The following is a 19,893-nucleotide window of genomic DNA, read 5'->3' as shown; positions in this document are numbered from 1 at the left end:
CTCTTTATTATCTCTTTGAGATATTTAGGGATATTATATTGTGATAGCGCATCCAGTATCATATCCCAACAGCTCTGTTGAAGGCATTCTTTATCCATCCAGGGTCGCGATGATGCAGTATTGATTTGTTCCGTGGCTCCTTCTGGTGCCAACTTTTTCTAGCGCATCAATTGTTGACCGGGCCTTCCGAAAACCAAATTGATTAGGTGACAGGCCTCCGGCGCTAGCAATAGGAGTCTCCAGTCTAGAGAAAATCAGTTTCTCAAAAACATTTCCCATGGGGTCTACGAGACAGATTGGTCTATACGATGATGACTCCTCTAGTGGTTTGCAGGGAACGTCTTCTGAATTAAACATTCTAGGGTGCAAGGCGAAGCTAGCTTTAGTGCACGATTTGGGATTCCCGTCCGGCCCTGGAGCTGTGATAGTTCTAAGACCTCTGAGAGCTACTAAAATTTCTTCGTCTGAAAAGACCGCGGGATCAAAAGTATCCAGTCGATACGATTCTCTCCATAAGGTTGACGCCGTGGCAGGTGCCTCTCCTATTATGAACAGAAGTGCCGTATGATCGCTGCCCGTATAGCTATGTTGCTTCCCGATAGAGGGCTGAAGTGACAAAAGTAATGTCAATTACAGATCCGTATCCAGCCTAGTAGGATACGGCATCTGGCATTTGTTGTGTGGCTGCCCCATTCTTACGCCCATGCGTTAAAATCTCCAGCTAAAATGGTCTTCCGACTCCTAGCATCCTCGGCAAGCTCCTCTAGCATCGTTGCGAATTCACTGAGCTGAATGCTGGGAGCCAGATAGCAACTGAAGAGCCATAAGTTACTATATCGGCCACGTACGAGCCCATTGAGAGAGCCTACATTTTGGTGGCTTGGTGCATGTTTTTACACTGTGACACATATCTCCACACCTGAAACAGGCGCCCTATAGGTCACGGTCGCTGACGCAGTTGGCTGCAATTTGACCATAATCGAGGCACTTGAAACAGCGTTTAGGCTGGTCGGCTCGGATACGGCATACGACCCATTCTATTCTAATTTTGGACAGCTAGAGAAAAGTTTTAGCTTTTCCAACTGGAAGAGCAACTGTATCTCTTTGCTGTCCACCCAACGCAGGCCGAAGCGATTTGACGGTCTTAATGGAAAGTGAGCTATCCTTCAGTTCAACCCTGATTGTCTCCAAGATCTTTTTCTTGCTAGCTTGCTCATCTAGATCACAAATCTCAATCTGAGCCGATTCGGTGTGTTTTAACTACTGCTCGTTCCCCCTAGGCCTTGCCTTAAGCGCTATGCTCCGGCTTCCAGCTCAATAGCAACAAAAGGTCCCCCTTAGCTGTCTTCCTAATGCTCTGAACATCGCAGCTCAGATGTTTTAGATTAGGGTCGCTCTTGACTATGCGAAGCATGTCCGCATAGCTGCAACCACCTACACCTAAACTCGCGATAGCATCACTTCTGGGTCGGTTTTTGCAGAGGCTTGCATCCCTCAACGACTGTCCAGCTGTTCGAATTTGTTTGTCGACCTGCCTGATTGGATTTATCAGTTACAGCCCGCAGAGCCATTGGTTCTATTGGATTCGCTGTGCTTTTATTAGTCCTCGGCTTTTTTGAGAGAGTTTTTCTCTGCTTCCTGCTGTGTCACAGTTTTGAGCCGGTCGATTACAGAACGCTTCAGCCGTCTTGTAGAGACTACCCAGCCTAGCCAGCTCCTCTCTCATTAAGGCATTTATATGCCGCTGACCCCCAAATAAGGCAGACAAACCCTCTAGGGTAACTACTATTTGGGCTAACGCTTCTTTTAGTGAATTGGGTGCCTGGCACTCAACTATTGGGGACTGATTAGAAGTCAACGGCTGCGGCAACGCCCTATGTCGTTACTGCAGCGATCGCTGCAACGAGGAACGGCACGCGAAAGCTTTCAGCTCGTCCTCAATCTTGGCATCCATATTGCTCCGACTATCAAGGCGTGAAACCCTAACCACAGGGTTAGTTTACTAGTCAGCAATAAAACATCACAGCATATTTCAATCTCAAGCCATTCTTTATTGGCACTTCAATACTGCACGCTCTCTTTCTCGACGCTCAGCTGTTGCTATTGGCCGCTCCCTAACTAATAACCTTCTCCCGCTCTTGATCCACCTTCTCACATCGGCCGAGCGGTTCCTCTCGGCGACGGCAATGCAACTCACTATGGCGTCGGCCCATCGAGCTTTCGCCGCGAGGGCAGGGTTGCATTGCCGATCGCTGCGGCTTGCGCGGGTACCTTCGTCGCATTTGAACGCCTGCGGCCTCAAGTTTTTGGTATGTGAGGCGGTTCGATGAGCCGCCTTATAGTATATTTATATGTATTTAATGGAACTTTGATTTTTAACCGACTAACTAACCATCACCTTTGTAAAATGAGTATTTCAAATGCAAGAGATATTTAATTTGACAAATGCATGAATACGTTATAATCATAATCTAAAAGTTTCATGAAGATAGTATATGGACAAGAAAAGTTATTAAATAATTAAATTTCCATAGTAAGCACACAGCCAATGCGTGCGTTTGTGTGTGTGCGAGTGCGCAAATAATTATTGAATTATAAGTTGCTCGAAGGGTTCCGGGCTCCGAAGGGTTCTTGTAGTCAAGCAATCTCGAATATAAATTTCTTACATTCTGAACCCATTGAAAATGGGAAATCAGGATATAATGGTTTTGATAAAATGTATGTAACATGTAGAAGGAGGCGAATCAGACCCCACAAAGTATATATATTCTTGTTCAAGGCGAAGAGCTGAGTCGATTTAGCCTTGTCCGTCCGCCCGTCTTTCCATATGTTTTAACGCGTCGATCTTAGAATATATAAGTTTATATCGAGTTTATATCCAACAATCGATAAAAAAACGTTACCGAAAATTTTAATATGCGTATATTAAATATTAGAGAACAGTGCATGGCAAATATACGCATTTTAATAATATAATCAGGGTTCAGGAGATCTCTTAATTTAGTTTGCATATGTTTAAATTCATCTTGCCCTAATAGTTATGTTAATTAAGTTCAGAAATGATTAAGCAAAACACTTTATTCACAACGACATTATAGTCTACAATTCAATTAAAGTATTCGGCTTTGCTTTCCTATTCTTGACATTAGATGTTCTCTATTATTATTATTTATTAATGTCTAAAGTAGCACGCAATCCAGCCACCCACTCTACTATATATTTAAAGAAGTCATCATCGACAAATTCAATTATGCGAACATTCTCTGGAAACTTTTTACACTCTCTTAAATGATCAAGAACCATTTGGCCTCGAGTATGAGTACCTGTAAGGTCTACGGTAGCGTGCCAAGTACTAGACTTTTTAATAAACTGTTTGTCAAAAAGACATGCAGCTACTAACAAAGCATCACAGGGACTCCAATTATCGATCTCATACTGTGCGTTTTCTACTTTGTTAAGTAGATCTATTGCATGGTGTTTGTTAACAGCAGCATATTTGCCAAGCTCATACAGTCGCCAGTCCTAAGGGAAACTTATTAATATTACAAATCGTAGGGAAAATTTATTGCAATTTTTTTACCTACAATAGGTATGTTGAAGCGTTCTTTGGTGCACGGTTCCCATGGCAGTATAGTAATTGGACATCGGGTTTTCAATAACACAGCATGTGCAGCCTCTGGATCTGAATGGAAATTGAACTCTGCAGATCGTGATGAGTTTCCGACTCCTTGATAGTTTCCGCCCATAATGTAAATATCTTTGATACATTGTCCAAAGTGTTCACCATACATGGTGTAGCCAAGTGCCAAATTAGTTAGTGGACCCACCGCAATAATAGTGATTTGTTGAGGTCGATCCTTGCAAAACTTATATATGGCCACAACTGCATGTTGCGGTTGCACATAGCTAGACACATGCGAAGCGTTTTCATCATTTAAGCAATCACCGAATCCATCGCGTCCATGGAATAACTTTCTGTCAGCATCAACATAACCAGCAAGAGGTTCAACTGCACCCATATAAATTGGAACCTAAATAGCACAAGCAACTTTTAGTACACATTTATAAACATGATTAGGTATAATAAAAATATATTAAATAATATATAATATATAATAAAAATAATATATAATATCATAATATACATCTGTATATATGTACATACGTCTGTGGCGACCTTTGGGCTTTACAATTTGAGCAGGCAACATGAATTACGAACACAGGCACCTAAATGCTCACACATATGGCAATGGACTGCAAGTGTGAGTAAGCATGCCCGTCGTGAACTCTTCTTTTTTATGCCCATCAACTTTTTCATACCCTTCCCACAAATAATCATCAAAGCGCTAAAGTTTAGCATGAGCGTAGCAAAAGCCTTTAAGATTTCGATATATCCTTCTTTCAAAAAGAAAGAGCTAAGATCGTCACGAACAAATTTCAATTTTTGTGCTCTTCTGAGTTTGATGGTCTGAGAGACCGTAGGGAGAGAAGAGAGGACCATAAAAGAACGGGAGAGTTGCGTTTGAGCGCTTGCTGAGCACTAATTACGTCATACTATATTTTCATTACCCGAGCCAAAACCAACCAAAACAACCACACACATACAACCTCATTACTCACCAACGCTACAACTACACGCATAAGTACGAAGGCATAGAGAAAAGGGAAAATATGCAAGTATATAGGCAGAAAGCACAATCAAAGTGCGCGCCAACATATTAATACTACTTGCTTACTTACTTGCTATATACATATGTATGTATGTTTTATTCGTTCAAAAGAAAAAATTTGCTGCTGTACGAAGACATTATTAGTCCACTGTATCCCAATCTTTACAGCTAGAGTCTCAAAATGAAGATTCAATTATTATTATTAACAATTATGTAATTAAATTCCAATAAAAAACCGACGCTGCGGCTAATGCGTGAGTGCTTATATGCATCTGTGTGTGTGTAATAAACGCCCGTTTTAGAAATCATTTCCAGTCGGTTAAGAAATAATAATCAATAAACAATTTAATATGGGATATAAAGAGCATGACTATAATTATGGTGGATGAAGAATTGAGTAAAAGTCTTATTTTTATACGCATAGAAGAAAGAAATCTTTGCAATTTGATAATTTCATGTACTCACATCCTCTCTGGAGTAAGCTATCAGGATGCGTCTCATGTTACGTGCAGCATTTTCGCACGTTGTGTTACCGCAACCGTTGGTGGTTACCGCCAACAGTTGTAATATACCACATTCCTCGGCGCGAAGGAGTAGAAGTAGTGCCCAAGCATCGTCACTCCCACCATCACAGTCCAGTATAACTAATTTTTTGCTTTGGTTGATATTAAACATGGTAACTACAAACATGAATAACAATATTAAATATGCATATCTGCTTAGAATAACGTTGAAAGGTAACTTACTGGCTCATTATCTAATAATCAATTCTGATAAAAGCATGCTACTGTGTTTAAATTTTACAGGGCCCTACCAAGGTTATTGATATAGGGGTAATTTTTACTGAATTCCCGACTTGCTTCGGCGTCGGCTTGTCGACTTGACAAGTAATTTATGCACTGAATGAGCCGATAGCATTAAATTATATGTCACACCCACACATACTCACACTTTAGGTTATGCACACGCAGTGTTAAAAAACACAGTAGGTTGCGTCACGAGCAGTTTCGTTACTATTAATGTTAACTGTGACGTCATATTTTTATACCCTGAACCCATTGAAAATGGGAAATCAGGGTATAATGTTTTTGTGTAAAAGTATGTAACAGGCAGAAGGAATCATCGCAGACCCCATAAAGTATATATATTCTTGATCAGCACGATGAGCTGAGTCGATATAGCCCTGTCCGTCTGTCCGTCCGTCCGTCCGTCCGTATGAACGCCGAGATCTCAGAAGATATAAGAGCTAGAGAGCTGAAATTTTTTTTGTGCATACTCGTGTATACCATACGCAGTACGAGTTTGCTTTATTTTTTCGATAACTCATCCGATAACTTTTTTATCGAGAATAATCGAAAAATTAATTTTGTTTTTTGAGCCTCATCGGAGTACTATTAGATGTGGAGACTTCAGATTTACTGTGTATATATATATATATGATGAATACAAACATTCTGTAATCAACAGATTTTGGATACCACGCCCCCTTCGCCCCCAATTTGCAAAAAAACGTATTACAAGTACTAGAGACTTGTGCTTTAGAATGTACACACATTTTAACCATATGATTACGCTCCGAAGATTTCATTAAGATTGCATGTCTACAAAAAAAGTTATTCATCAAATAAATTTCCATACTATTGCCCACACTGCAGCGCAGCCCAAGCGCAGTAGCTGCTTACTACGCAGTTAGCAGAGCGCAGGCGCGTGAGGGTGAATGCATGTGTATGTATGCGTGCATAAAAGAAGTGCAGAATGATAAGAATATCAGCTTGGAGGGTTCAGGGTATCTCCTAGTCGAGCAGTCTCGACTAGAGTCTTCTTACTTGTTAGATTTAGCTACGTTATGCCGGCTGAAGCTTGGCGGGCACTTCAGCAGAGATCTGCAAAGTGATCCAAGATAATAAAAATTCAGTATGTAAAAGCCAATTTCCATAGTAAATACCTTAAAAATTTTAATCAGTAATTTGATTACCTTTAAAAAAAAAAAAAAAAAAAAACTAAGTAAATAATGGAATGAACTGGGAAGCCTTTTAAATCAGCAATGATATGGCCAAAATGACCAATATATCGGAATAAATGATTGATTGGCACAGTTAACTGAGTTAATTTTCATATCCAACTACAAATTCAACTCTAGTACAAGTTAAAGCTGCATTAATAAAGGACCTGCTGACCTTCTGTTAGAAACATCCGGCAGAATCGAATAAAATTGGTGAATTAATTACAAAATGAGTATGAATATGAGTTTGGAATCCTAAGGAAACATAAGTTAAGTGCTCCCACACTAGGGTAGTAGCACTGACCAGAGAACACAAAGACTAGACATGTAGTACAATCTTTTTTAACACCGAAAAAACTGTCTCTTAGATCCCAATTAACTTCGTATTCGTCGGCACTTCACTTTCAGGTTCGGGCTACGAAAATATACGAAAGCACAATCATTTCGCTTCATGCGCTCGACCGAGATAGTTGAATAAACGATATCTCTATACTCATTTTTGTTCTTGCTCTCTCGTTCTCTCTATTCTCTGCTCTCTCAAATATGTATGTATATGTATGTATGCATGTCTTCGCAGCATGAACCCATGTCTTCCCTTCTGTGTGAACAGTATGCCTAACTCTTCAAACCGTTCGCCAAGCTTGTAAAAAAATATTTGCGTTTTCGTTATTATTTGTGAGAACGGTATGAAAGCGTTGAGACGCATAAAGAATATGAATTCGGGACGAGCGTGCACACACACACTACAGTCCTTGCTAAATGATGACCATTAGTATGCCTGTGTGCGTGCGAAGGCCTTGCTGCCTGTAGCAATTTTAGGCCCTAGCATTTGAATTTGGTCGATCTTGAGGAGCGCTCGCATACATATGTATGTATATGTCTATGCATTTGATCGTATGTACGCATGGGCTGTGAAGCTAACAGTTATGGGAGATCACTTATAGATGCATTTGCATGCCTGTGGTGTGTGTATGTGCATATGTGTATGCAGGGGACATGAACCTCAGCTTAGAATTGGTTGACCAATTTAGGGTTTGCATTGCAGAATCGCGTTTCTATTTAAGTACTTTTTAATTTGTATCAATGATCGTGTGTTTTCCTACCGAGGTCATCAATTCATAAAAACAATTGATTTAAATAGGAATTTGTTCAATATTATTTCATAAATTTGATAAATATATAAAACATAAAATTCAATATATGTATATGTATTAACAACAAATAAACAATAAACAAATCAATAATATATAAATATATATATCATATCACTGACCAGAGAACACATAGACTAGACATGTAGAACAAATTTTTCTACACCTCGACACTGTTAAGTTGAGGGACCACTATTCTTCGTATTTGCTCGGCTCGGTCGCTGGAGGTTCAAGCAGTGAAAATGCTGCACGTCAAAAACAGTGCGCTATGAGCGCTCAATCGAAATGGTCACGATTCCGTATGAAGCACAGCTATGTGCCATTTGTCCTACTCTCTCTCTCTCAGTCCCTCTCTCTCGCTCTCTATGGTCGCTGAAATCATCACTCTCAGCCGCGAACAAAAATTTCAATTTTTGTTCGCGACGATCCCAGCTCTTTCCGTTTGTGTGAAGGGTATACCGAAATTTGTAAAGCGTTTGCCACGTTCATACAAAATGCTAGATTTTTCATGATAATTTCTAAAAAGGGTATGAAAGCGTTGATGCTCATAATGAAAATATTTCCGCGATGAGCATGCACACACACACTCTCCCTATATGTATATATGTACATTTGATTGTGTGTACGCATGCGATGCGATGGTCACAATTATGGAATAGCACTTGTAGAAGCATTTGTTTGCCTATTTGCCATTACATGTGCGTGTGTGTATGCATGGGACGTGAACTTTAGCGTGCTTGTGTGTATGCATGGGACGTGAACTTTGGCTGCCTACCTCAACTAAGAATTGTCTGAATGATATTGGGTTCGAAATGAAGAGGCGCGCTTATACATACATATGTATGTATGTATTTATGTAAGTAGCTGATCAACTAAAGTGACAAGTGCATATGCCAATTCTTTTTAGAATTTTTTTTTATTGGCATGCACCTGTATATGTATGTTAATATATGAACAGGCACAAGGGATCAAAAATCGCATCCCATTTCGTATACTGAGCTTAATAAGGTACTAAACTTTTTTTTTAATTCCTTCTGATAGCCAACCCACGATCATTAAAATTAAATCCAGGTGCTTAAATATAAGCGCGAGTTACCCGCCAGTAACTATACTACACACATACACATACAGTATGAGTTATTCGCCGGTCACAGTGCCACAAAGAATTGGCATATGCACTTGTCACTTTAGTTAATCAGCTTCTTACATAAATACATACATATGTATGTATGTATAAGCGCGCCTCTTCATTTCGAACCCAAAATCATTCAGACAATTCTAAGTTGAGGTAGGCACACGCCAATGTTCATGTCCCATGCATACACACATGCACATACACACACGCACATGTAAAGGCAAATAGGCAAACAAATGCTTCTACAAGTGCTAATCCATCGCATCGCATGCGTACACACAATCAAATGTACATATATACATATGTATGTATGTATGTGAGCACTTCTCATGATCGACCAAATGCAAATGCTGGGCTTTAAAATTGCTACAGGCAGCAAGAGCTTCGCACACAGGTATACAAATGCTCATAATACATGTAGCAACGAAGACTGTGTGTGTGCATGCTCATCGCGAAAACATTTTCATTATGAGCATCAACACTTTCATACCCTTTTTAGAAATAATTATGAAAAAGCTAGCATTTTGTATGAACGTGGCAAACGCTTTACAAATTTCGGTATACCCTTCACACAAACGGAAAGAGCTGGGATCGTCGCGAACAAAAATTGAAATTTTTGTTCGCGGCTGAGAGTGATGATTTCAGCGACCATAGAGAGCGAGAGAGAGGGACTGAGAGAGAGAGAGTAGGACAAATGGCACATAGCTGTGCTTCATACGAAATCGTGACCATTTCGATTGAGCGCTCATAGCGCACTGTTTTTGACGTGCAGCATTTTCACTGCTTGAACCTCCAGCGACCGAGCCGAGCAAATACGAAGAATAGTGGTCCCTCAACTTAACAGTGTCGAGGTGTAGAAAAATTTGTTCTACATGTCTAGTCTATGTGTTCTCTGGTCAGTGATCATATATATACAGTGGCTCACACCTTATTTCGTGCAGCAGCATAGTAAAAATTTGAAACCGTATTCCCGCTAAACCAGTAAAGATATCCAAAAAATTTAAATGAGGTCTTATTTATTGGTTATTTATTATGTATTAACGCTTTCAGTTATTTTTCTATTATAAATAATAAGAAACAAAACTAAAAAACAGCCCTTTTTCATGTCACAGCTTATTTCGTGCACTTCACTTTCAATGACTTTATTGTCCAAAAATTTATAAATTCGGATAATATTTTAACTAATTTTTGTTTAATCACCTCTTTGAATCGTGATTCCATCGAGTTTACTCATTTTCGGGTGATTTCGCTGGAGATTTTTTGCCAATCCTCCAATAGGGCCGTGATGAGGTCATTTTTATTGAATATTGACCATTTCCGAATGGCCACGCCCAATTTTGCCCACAAATTTTCTAAAACGTTACCACATTTGGACTGTTCCACATCAGCCAGGACTAGTCAATACCCGGTTTATTGTTTTGGTCATTTGCCTGATGCAATCGGGATCGCCCTTCTAGGCCTAGTTTTTCTGCATTGTGGTGCAAATTCTTCTTCAAAAAGGATAGGTACATGTTATTGTTCATATTACCATCAATGAAAACTAAGTATCCAACTCCCAAGCCCGACTTGCAGGCCCAACCATGCAACAGCCACTGCCATAGCTCATATTTGGTTTTAGGTGCTGATCTTGGAGCTCAGTATTTGGTGGGCGCCAGGCATATTGCTTCCAATCCGACCCATATATATGCACATGAGTAGAAATTTAATATATTTGCGTTGGATTGGAATATGATTGCCGCTAAGCTTGTGAAGTGAGCACATGCATACATACATTTGTGTACATACATATGTGTATGCTTGTATGGGATGGCAAGCTAATTGTCTCTGGATTTAGTAGTTTATAAATTTTGTATGATTTGAATCGTAGGGTGACTATCAAATGGGCCATTTTGACTTAATTAGAAATTTTTGACAATAATGAGTAAAGCTTGAGTATAATATGTATAATATAATATGTGTATTTCATATATTGCAAAGCAATTTATTAGTTAGTAGTGTTTTACGATAATTTTTTCGGTTGAAAATGTGTATACAATAATTTTAATTATATATAATAATTAACAGATATAAACACATTTATAAACATGGTTAGCAATAATAATATATAAGTGTACTTATGTATATATGTATGTTCATACATAGTACATCTGTGTAAAGTGGTTATGACAGTCCGTAAGACCGACAAAAATGCAATTGCTGGGCTTTAAAATTGCTACAAGCAGCAAGAGTAACGCACGCAGGTCACAAATGCTCATACATGTAGCAAGGGACTACAAGTGTGTGTGTGTGCATGCCTGTCGCGAGATCATATTCTTTATGCGCCTCAACGCATTCATACCCTTCCCATAAATATATATCGAAACGCTAACATTTTGTTTGCATGAATGTCGCAAACGATTTTAAGATTTCGGTATCAAAAGAAAAGAGCTGGGACCGTCGCGAAGAAATTTCAATTTTTGTGCGCTGCTGAGCTTCATGATTTGAGAGCCCACAGAGAGAGAGAGAGAGAGAGAGAGAGAGAGAGAGAGAGAGAGAGAGAGAGAGAGAGAGAGAGAGAGAGAGAGAGAGAGAGAGAGAGAGAGAGAGAATTAGAAAGAGAGGGAGAGTAAGACAAAAAACGAAAAGCGCATACATGACCATTTCGTTTGCGTGCTTAGAGCGCACTGATTTCGTCATGCTATCTTTCATTACCCGAGCCGGCCAATACCAAGCCGAGCGAATACGAAGTTGGCCGGGCCCTGCTAGACAGATTTTGGGGCGTGGAAAAACGTTGCTCTACATGTCTAGTCTATGTGTTGTTTGGTCAGTGATTATATGTAGTAGGATTTGAAAGTGAATGGATCTCTTAATTTTTGATATGTTTTATATTTCTTTTTATTAAACAACTGATAGAAACACTTTATTGTGTATTTTCAAGAAGACTGGACTAAATGTACCGGCTTTGTTAAACTTTAGTATACATAGTATGTGAATATGTATTTAATTTGCAATAAACATATGTATGTCTATGAATTTAATAAAGCAAGAAGTTTCGATGGAGCCATCGATAATATCGATGGTTTAAACCATCGTTGGGAAAACCATCGAGTATCGTTTCTATTGATGGTTCTCCAGCTCTACTAGCAGCGCACAGTTTTTGTTGTGCAGTATTTTCACTCACCTCCAGCGACCGAGCCGAGCAAATACGAAGTATAGTGGTCCGCCAACTTAAAACTTAAAATTTTCTGCTTTAGCAAAATTTGTTCATTATGTCCGGTCTATGTTTTCTCTTGTTAGTGTTAGAGGTTTGCGTCTGAAAATACGATATTGATATCGATATCGATTAACAGAAACTACATTTTTTTATCTCGAAGTTCTGCTGATATTCTAATTACTTCGATTTATTAATAAATTAATAATAGTATTGAAAATTTTTTGTATAGTTGCTTCACTTATCCTGATATTCTAATTACTTCGATTTATTAATAAATTAATAATAGTATTGAATATTTTTTTATACATAGTTGCTTCACTTATCCTGCATGTGTTTATTTATGTACATACATATGTATATTGACTAAACCTACATACATATATTATGAAAGTAGAAAGTCATTAGGAAAATCAAAATACTATTTAGGCATCGTCAAATTGAAAACTAATTACTAATAATTTTTCACTTTAGTTTGCCAAATTGAATGTTTCCTTTCCTTAAACGACCTACGATTTTACTCTTCCGAGCTCAAACCCTTTTTCTCTTAAATCACGATGGTATCGAATCTATATGCACGTGGCAGCTATCTATTGCGTCATGGGTTTCAGAACACTGCCTGGAGTCAAACTTATGGAATGGAAATGAACATAAGAAAAGCATCAGATAGCAGGTTAATAACCATTGGCGATGTACACGTACGTTTAACAAAGCCCAAGGAAGGGCATTTGGTGCCACGCAAGTATGGTAAGACTTTTATATATGTATATTCATATAATGTACTCATTAATAGATCAAAGTTTGATTCAATATATAATTCTATCTCATTCTCGATAAGTAAACTTATAGTAACTTATGGAAAAGATGGGACAGTTAAATTGGATCAGACAACACTTCAACACCTTCGTTGGATGTTACAAAAAGATTCCTTGCAACAAGACATGTTTCTCTTGGGTAGACCAGGACCAGAGAGTCGACGACTTGTCATGCAATTTCTAGAAATTATGGAACGTGAATTTGAATATATTGCTCTAAGTCGCGACACCACCGAAAGCGATATTAAGCAACGTCGGGAGATCAACGGCAAGTCTGCCCAATACCATGATCAGGCAGCAGTTCGCGCTGCCTTGCATGGACGAGTGCTGATACTAGATGGCGTTGAGCATGCCGAACGGAATGTATTGCCGGTACTAAACAATCTCCTCGAAAATCGTGAAATGCATCTGGAAAGTGGCCAATTTCTTATGGCATCGAATCGTTACGATAAGTTGCTAAAGGTGTGCTTTTCAGAATTTTTTAAAATAATATGAAACAATAAATGCCGTCTAAAATTTTAGACACATAGTCAACAACAGCTGGAAGACTGGGGCTTACTTCGTGTTTCAGAAGACTTTCGAGTAGTGGCAATAGGACTTCCCACACAGAAATATAAGGGCACACCACTAGATCCACCACTAAGATCACGCTTTCAGTCGCGAAGCATAATATCATGTACCTTTGAAGAGCAGTACGAGAATCTACTGAAATTATCGACTTGTGTGCCGTCCTCAGCACTAAAACAGTTGCTTAAATGTGCATTTACCCTTCAAGCAACTAGCGAAGAACTTAAACTGCCAGATTTCCCATTGCATAATCTACGCCAAGGCGTTCAAATGATGGTATAGTATAATCTGAAATAATCTCAAATAAGTAGTTAAGTAGTTGAAATCCCCTTTTAGGAAAATAATCCGCAGCTTACCGTGTATGACGTCTTGGTATCTCTCTATCCCTACAATTCTATACTAATGCTAGAACAGCAAAAACGAGTCGAAGAAATGTTTACAAGTATGTCGTTTGGCCGTATTCGCACCCAAAATGTACAACGTATAAGTAGTTGTGCTAAAGATTCGGTTGTTGATGTGCATCTGGACGATGTACTAATAAGCATGCCATGTAGATCACCTACAAAATTAAACGGAAAATTTGTCGATTTGCCGCATCAGCGCCAAGTACTTGCTACTTTGCTACAATCCTATGTAGTTGGAGACGTTTGTTTATTAGGCGACAAAGGTGTTGGAAAAACAACATTAATAACCGAGCTGTTACGCATAGTTAACCAAATCCCTGAACCAATGATGCTTTATGAAGACATGACGTCTCGGGATCTTATTCAACAGCGCGTTACAAATGAAGTAGGAGACACAATTTGGCGTGATTCTCCATTGATCAGAGCAGCAAAAACTGGATCAGTGGCAATACTAAATGGCATTCAAAGACTTCATAGAAGCACAGTTCCAGTTCTGCAAAGGTAGATATTAACGAAACATTGCCTAAAGAATAATAGCAGAAGGAGGTCTGGCAGGCCCACAAAGTAGATATCATACATACGGACGAGCGGATGGACAGACAGACGGACAGGGCTAAATCGACTCAGCTTCCATACTTTTAACGCAACCAATATACACAGATTTCCCATATTCATTAGATTCAGGAAATAAAAATGTTCTGGATATTAGGACCGCGTTCGCAGTCTTGAACATAAAATATAAATATTGGAGACCAGCCAGCAAATAAAATATTGAAATTCTTTAGAGTTACAATTCTAAAACAGTATTATAAAGTGATAAAATTTTTCCGATCCGCGCACTAGGGGCTTGGCAAATCGAAAAATGCATTTTCGGAAATGGCAGACCCCATAACGTATATATATTCTTAATTAGGGCGATGAGCTGTGCCTCTGTCCGTATGTTTGAACGCGCCGCTCTCAGAAGCGATAACAGCTAGAGACTTCAAATTTTTCCCTCGGTCTGTCACTGACCAAAGAACACATTGACGAGACGTAAAACAAACTTTTTCAACGCCGATAAAATATGTATAAGAGACTGTCCAACCTCGTATTTGCTCGGCCCGGTCTCTTGAAGGTCGCTCAGTGAAAATACAGCACGACAAAGCCAGTGCGCTGCGAGCGTGCTAATAAAATGGTCCCGTTCTGTGCGCTATGTGTCCTACTCTCTCTCACTCCTCTTCTCTCTCTCTCTCTCTCTCTCTCTCTCTCTCTCTCTCTCACTCAAATCATCCAAATCAGCAGCGCACAGAAATTGAAATTTTTTCGCGACGATCCTCTTCTTGAGTGAAGGGTATACAGAAATCTTATACAAAATGTTCCAATGTACAATTTCAGTCCCTCGCTAAGTGTATGAGTATTTGTGTGCTTGAGTACGCGATTGTAAGGCCCAAAATTTGCCGTTGGTTGGACTTGTGAAGTGAGCACAACATACATTCATTTGCATATGTGTATGTATGTATGGGATGAGAAGATAATTGTCTCTCGATATAATAGTTTGTAAATTGTAAAGTGACTGTCATATGGGCCTTTATGAATCAGTCATTTGGGCATAAAATGAGTACAGTTTGAGTATATTATGACATGTGAATTGCATGTCTCTAGCTTCAAAGGCGTTCATACGGACAGACAGACAAACATACAGACAGAGGGACGGACAAGACAGACATTGCACAAAACCAATATACTAATTCACTTTCGTGAATGAGTATAAAAATTAAAATTTCATTCGAAATCACGTATACGCTTAGTTCCCATATATGGTATATTCGGGTAGGCGTGGTCAAATTAACTGAAAACACACGCACACAGACACACATATATATATATGTGTGTGTGTGTGTCTTAATATATGTATATTTAAAATTTGGAGACTAGCTTTAATGATGTAGGCGATATAATTTTATAACTGATTTTCGATAATGTTTTTTATCGATAACAAAATAACGGGATGAGGGATCGATTTTTAGTGACAAACTCGATATGCGCGCGTTACGTACGGACATTTAAAAAAAAAATTTGAAGTCTCTAGCTCTTACATCTTCGGAAATCCACGCGTTCAAACATACGGACATATGAACAGACAGACCGACGGACAGGGCTAAATCGACTCAGCTATTTGCCCTGACCCCTTTGTGGGGTCTGCCGCGCTTCCTTCTGCCTGTTACATACATTTCAACAAAACCATTATAGCCTGATTTCCCATTTTCAATGGGTTCAGGGTATAAAAATGAAATTTACCGTTTGAAATGTGAAAATTAAATTTAACTAAATGGGTCAGACGAAGTGTACCTAAACTTTTTTGGTCTACGTGGTGCATGAAAAAGCCATGCATGAAGCAAACAAATCCTATTTCATACATTTTCAGATAAGTTAAAAGATATTTTTTACCAATAAATGTTTATTTAAGGAGTGTACCTAAACTTATTTTACCGACTGTATGTCTACGTCTACTAGGAGCGTGGTAAATCGGATCTGAAGATACATTAAGCATTAAACTTCTGCTATATTTTGGGCTTCATTGGTGCTAGAGATCTGAAATTGGGTATATATACTCGGGTTGACCACCCAAGTCCAAAAAACTATATATATCTCCACCCACAGGTAACGTGGCAAGCCAAAAAATGTTTATCTCCCACAGTTTAAGAGCTAGAAGCTTCATATTTGGATAGTTGAGTTTCTGGTAATCTCCTCTGATGACCCAAAAAATGGTTACACCTATTTAGTGGTGTGGCTTACAGGAAAATACCTTATAATTTTTGCTTTTTTAGTAGGCACTCAAATTTTGCAGTTACGTTACCGTTATCCAGTTCTAAGAACTGATCAAAAATGAGGTGTTTAGGCCCAGTAGGGGCGTGGAAAATCGGGAAAAACTGAATTTTCTACAGTACTAGCTTCTGAATTTCTGTATAGCTTAGTTTCTGGAGACCTCCTCTGATGACCCAAAAAATGGTACACCGATTTAGTGGCGTAATATAATTTATGCTTTTTTAGCATTCAAATTTTGCAGTTACGTTACCGTTATCCAGTTCTAAGAACTTTTTAAAAATTAGGTGTTTAGGCCCAGTAGGGGCGTGGCAAATCGGGAAAAACTTTACAGTATTAGCTTAGCTTCTGAATTTCTGTATAGCTCAATTTTTAAGCAAAAATTACGGGATACTTGCATTAAGTTTCAATGAAATACACGCGATTATATATATTTTAGTTTTTTTTTTTTTTTTGCAACTTAATATTATATTATAATAATTTGTGTTTATCTCGTCGTCTCTAGATTGATTCAGGATCGAGAAGTACAATTATGTGATGGCACAAGATTACTTCGTCAGGATCGCTATCATGCGCTTCTGCAAAATGGATTTAGCAAAAGTCAGCTATCTGAGCGTAATGTGCTACCTATACCGGATAGTTTTCGCATTATTGCATTGGGCGAGCCTTTGAAGTCGAACAGTGCTCAATTTAACTGGCTGACACCACAATTGTTAGGAATGTTCCTCTATCAGGAGCTACGGCCACTGCAACAGAATGAAGAGCAAGAACTGATATTTCAATTGTGCGGCGAATTGCATCCTAATATGAAAAAGCTAATGATGCTCGCACAAGTATTACGAAACTCAAAAAATCCATTACTTTATGGCCTAGCTGAGACGTTATCAACACGACGATTGGTAAAAATTGGTAGACGCTTAAGAGCATATCCTTCAAGCAATCTGAACGACATTTATGATATTTTGCAACATACATTTCTGATAAAATTTATGCCCTCACTTTCTCGTACAGTTTTAGAAGAGGCAATGATGAAGACAGGAATTGAAAAATATAGAAATACAAGACGGTGCAATAATGAAGACAGACGGTTAATAAGTGTAGTGAACAATAAACTACGAATTGGAGAAACAGAAATGGAGCTGTTAGAGATATCACTGGATCAGCAATCAAAAGTGCCCAGCACATTATTTTATGATATGCCACATCACGTAATGATGCTTGAACGCCTTCTTCAGGACTTCCTCATCGGTGAACATTTGCTTTTAGTGGGTAATCAGGGCGTGGGCAAAAACAAACTCGTAGATCGTTTACTTGAGCTCATGCGCCGTCCCCGTGAGTATTTACAGCTACATAGGGATACAACTGTGCATAGTCTGACAGTACAATCAACGCTAATCGATGGGAAAGTGGTCTTTCAAGATAGTGCCCTGGTAAAAGCAGCAAAGTTTGGCTATGTGCTCGTTATAGATGAGGCGGACAAAGCACCAGTGAATGTTTCCTGCATTCTTCGCACTTTAATTGAGCGCGGCGAGATGGTGCTTTCAGATGGTCGTATTATTGTCCCGTTTGGGGCTTGTGCAAAAGATCCAAATTCAATCGAAACACACGCAGACTTCCGAGTTATTGTGCTGGCAAACCGGCCAGGGTACCCTTTTCTAGGCAACAATTTCTTCGCGGCCGTAGGCGACGTTTTCAGTTGCCATGCCATCGAGAATCCTACACCGGAATCGGAAATATACCTCCTACAGCGGTATGGACCATCGCTACCTATTAAAACTCTCACAAAGATTGTAAATGCATTTGGTGAGCTTCGCAGTATGGCGGACGAGGGGCTACTTAATTATCCGTACTCTACGAGGGAAGTCATTAGCATTGTTAAACATTTGGAGCGTTATCCTGAGGAAGATATGTCTGAAGTGGCAAGGAATGTATTTGATTTTGATCGGTACCATCCGGAGACTTTGGAACAAATCACCGAAGTTCTAGCTAAGCATGGTCTGTCAATCAATGTATATGAAAGAAATGAAATGCAAAATTTTCGTAAAAAACAGCAGATTAAATTAAGTATCGAACGCCACAGCGGATTGGATGTGTCAGGTCCTAAAGTCGGCAAACTAGATCCTAAAAATGAGCCCCATGTAGGTGGCAACACATGGGCCGGAGGTAGCGGTGGACGTGATACAGCAGGACTTGGTGGCAAAGGTGGGCCGTTTCGTCTTGACAAGGGTCATACTGTGCATCAATTGAGTGACGAGGAAAAAGCTAATATTCCACAAGAAATAAAGAGAGCCGCACGCGAAATGAACCGAAAAGCATATGAAGAAAAATTAAAAGAGATAAAAATGTCTGCTCACGACTATAGTTTGTATGCTCAGTTCAGTAAAGCCAACCGAAAACAAGTACAACAGTTGAGAAGCATTTTAGAGGCTATGCAGACTAAAGATAATGAACGCCAATGGCAGAAGTACCAAAGTCACGGTGACGTCGATGACACTCGTCTTATTGAAGGTATCGCAGGAGAGAAAAATATTTACAGGCGGCGTATCGATGCGGATCCCTGGTCGAATAACATCCATGAAAAACCTAATCGGCTTAAACTTGTAGTTGATGTCTCAGGATCGATGTACAGGTATTATATCATTTCAACAGTTTTACCTTTTATTTAATACGCTTTCTAAGATTCAATGGCTATGATGGACGGCTAGACCGCCAATTGGAAGCCGTAGTTATGGTTATGGAAGCTTTCGAGGGTTACGAGAAAAAAATTGTGTTCGATATTGTTGGACATAGTGGTGAAGGCTGGGAGATTCCTTTTGTCAATGTGGGCAACTGCCCTAAAAACGAAAAGGAGCGCTTTGAAATAATACGTATGATGCATGCTCATTCCCAATTTTGTTGGGCCGGGGATAGCACCGTAAAAGCGGCACGAGAAGCTTGTTCCACTCTGGGAGCAGAAGTTGATTATGACAATGGTATTGTCGTTCTTCTTAGTGATGCCAATCTCGCACGTTACGCTATTTCGTCCAAAGATTTAGCTGAAGCTCTTAGTGGCAGTCAACCTAAGGTTAAGGGATATGTTATTTTTATTGGAAGTTTCGCAGAAGAGGCCAAGAAGTAAGTTTTTATCATATAAATGATATATAAATTAGCGTATTAT

The 19,893-nt window shown here is 39.2% G+C and overlaps 2 protein-coding genes across 4 annotated transcripts in view; one reads left to right on the top strand and one right to left on the bottom strand.

The window, feature by feature from the left end:
* Positions 1 to 3,060: 3,060 nt before the first annotated feature.
* Positions 3,061 to 5,609, bottom strand: LOC108657939 (nucleoside hydrolase). 2 transcript variants are annotated; one of them, XM_089264673.1, is made up of 4 exons: positions 5,417 to 5,609; positions 5,136 to 5,350; positions 3,585 to 4,031; positions 3,061 to 3,522 (listed from the first exon to the last, which is right to left on the bottom strand). In XM_089264673.1, exons 2-4 carry the CDS (start codon positions 5,343 to 5,345, stop codon positions 3,166 to 3,168), a joined length of 1,014 nt encoding a protein of 337 aa, XP_089120799.1. In that variant the 5' UTR covers positions 5,346 to 5,350; positions 5,417 to 5,609; the 3' UTR covers positions 3,061 to 3,165. The 2 variants fall into 2 exon arrangements, with proteins under 2 accessions (XP_089120799.1, XP_017966088.1); XM_018110599.3 differs by lacking the exon at positions 5,417 to 5,609 and having other exon boundaries at positions 5,136 to 5,392.
* Positions 5,610 to 12,604: 6,995 nt separating this feature from the next.
* c12.2 (von Willebrand factor A domain-containing protein c12.2) overlaps positions 12,605 to 19,893 on the top strand; it is a 99,044-nt gene continuing 91,755 nt past the window's right edge. The window contains exons 1-6 of one of the 2 annotated variants that reach the window (XM_018107264.3): positions 12,605 to 12,895; positions 12,998 to 13,425; positions 13,486 to 13,806; positions 13,867 to 14,435; positions 17,242 to 19,365; positions 19,416 to 19,850. In XM_018107264.3, coding sequence (XP_017962753.1) covers positions 12,706 to 12,895; positions 12,998 to 13,425; positions 13,486 to 13,806; positions 13,867 to 14,435; positions 17,242 to 19,365; positions 19,416 to 19,850 — 4,067 coding nt within the window. In that variant the 5' untranslated portion in view covers positions 12,605 to 12,705. The remainder of the gene's footprint in view (positions 12,896 to 12,997; positions 13,426 to 13,485; positions 13,807 to 13,866; positions 14,436 to 17,241; positions 19,366 to 19,415; positions 19,851 to 19,893) is intronic. The other variant, XR_016197454.1, reaches the window with a different exon arrangement.

Source organism: Drosophila navojoa, chromosome X (genome assembly GCF_054131105.1).
Source record: "Drosophila navojoa isolate 15081-1374.11 chromosome X, UAZ_NAV_1.0, whole genome shotgun sequence".
Taxonomy (NCBI): Eukaryota; Metazoa; Arthropoda; class Insecta; order Diptera; family Drosophilidae; genus Drosophila; species Drosophila navojoa.
This window is presented reverse-complemented; position numbering and strand designations above follow the sequence as displayed.

What these genes read in the sequence shown, in the direction of transcription:
- LOC108657939 (XM_018110599.3), bottom strand. Translation starts at nt 5,360, where the DNA reads ATGTTTGTAGTTACCATGTTTAATATCAACCAAAGCAAAAAATTAGTT. An exon ending in TAGCTTACTCCAGAGAGGAT is followed by an intron (nt 4,032 to 5,135) that starts GTGAGTACATGA and finishes TGTGCTATTTAG; the next exon opens with GTTCCAATTTATATGGGTGC. An exon ending in AACGCTTCAACATACCTATT is followed by an intron (nt 3,523 to 3,584) that starts GTAGGTAAAAAA and finishes AGTTTCCCTTAG; the next exon opens with GACTGGCGACTGTATGAGCT.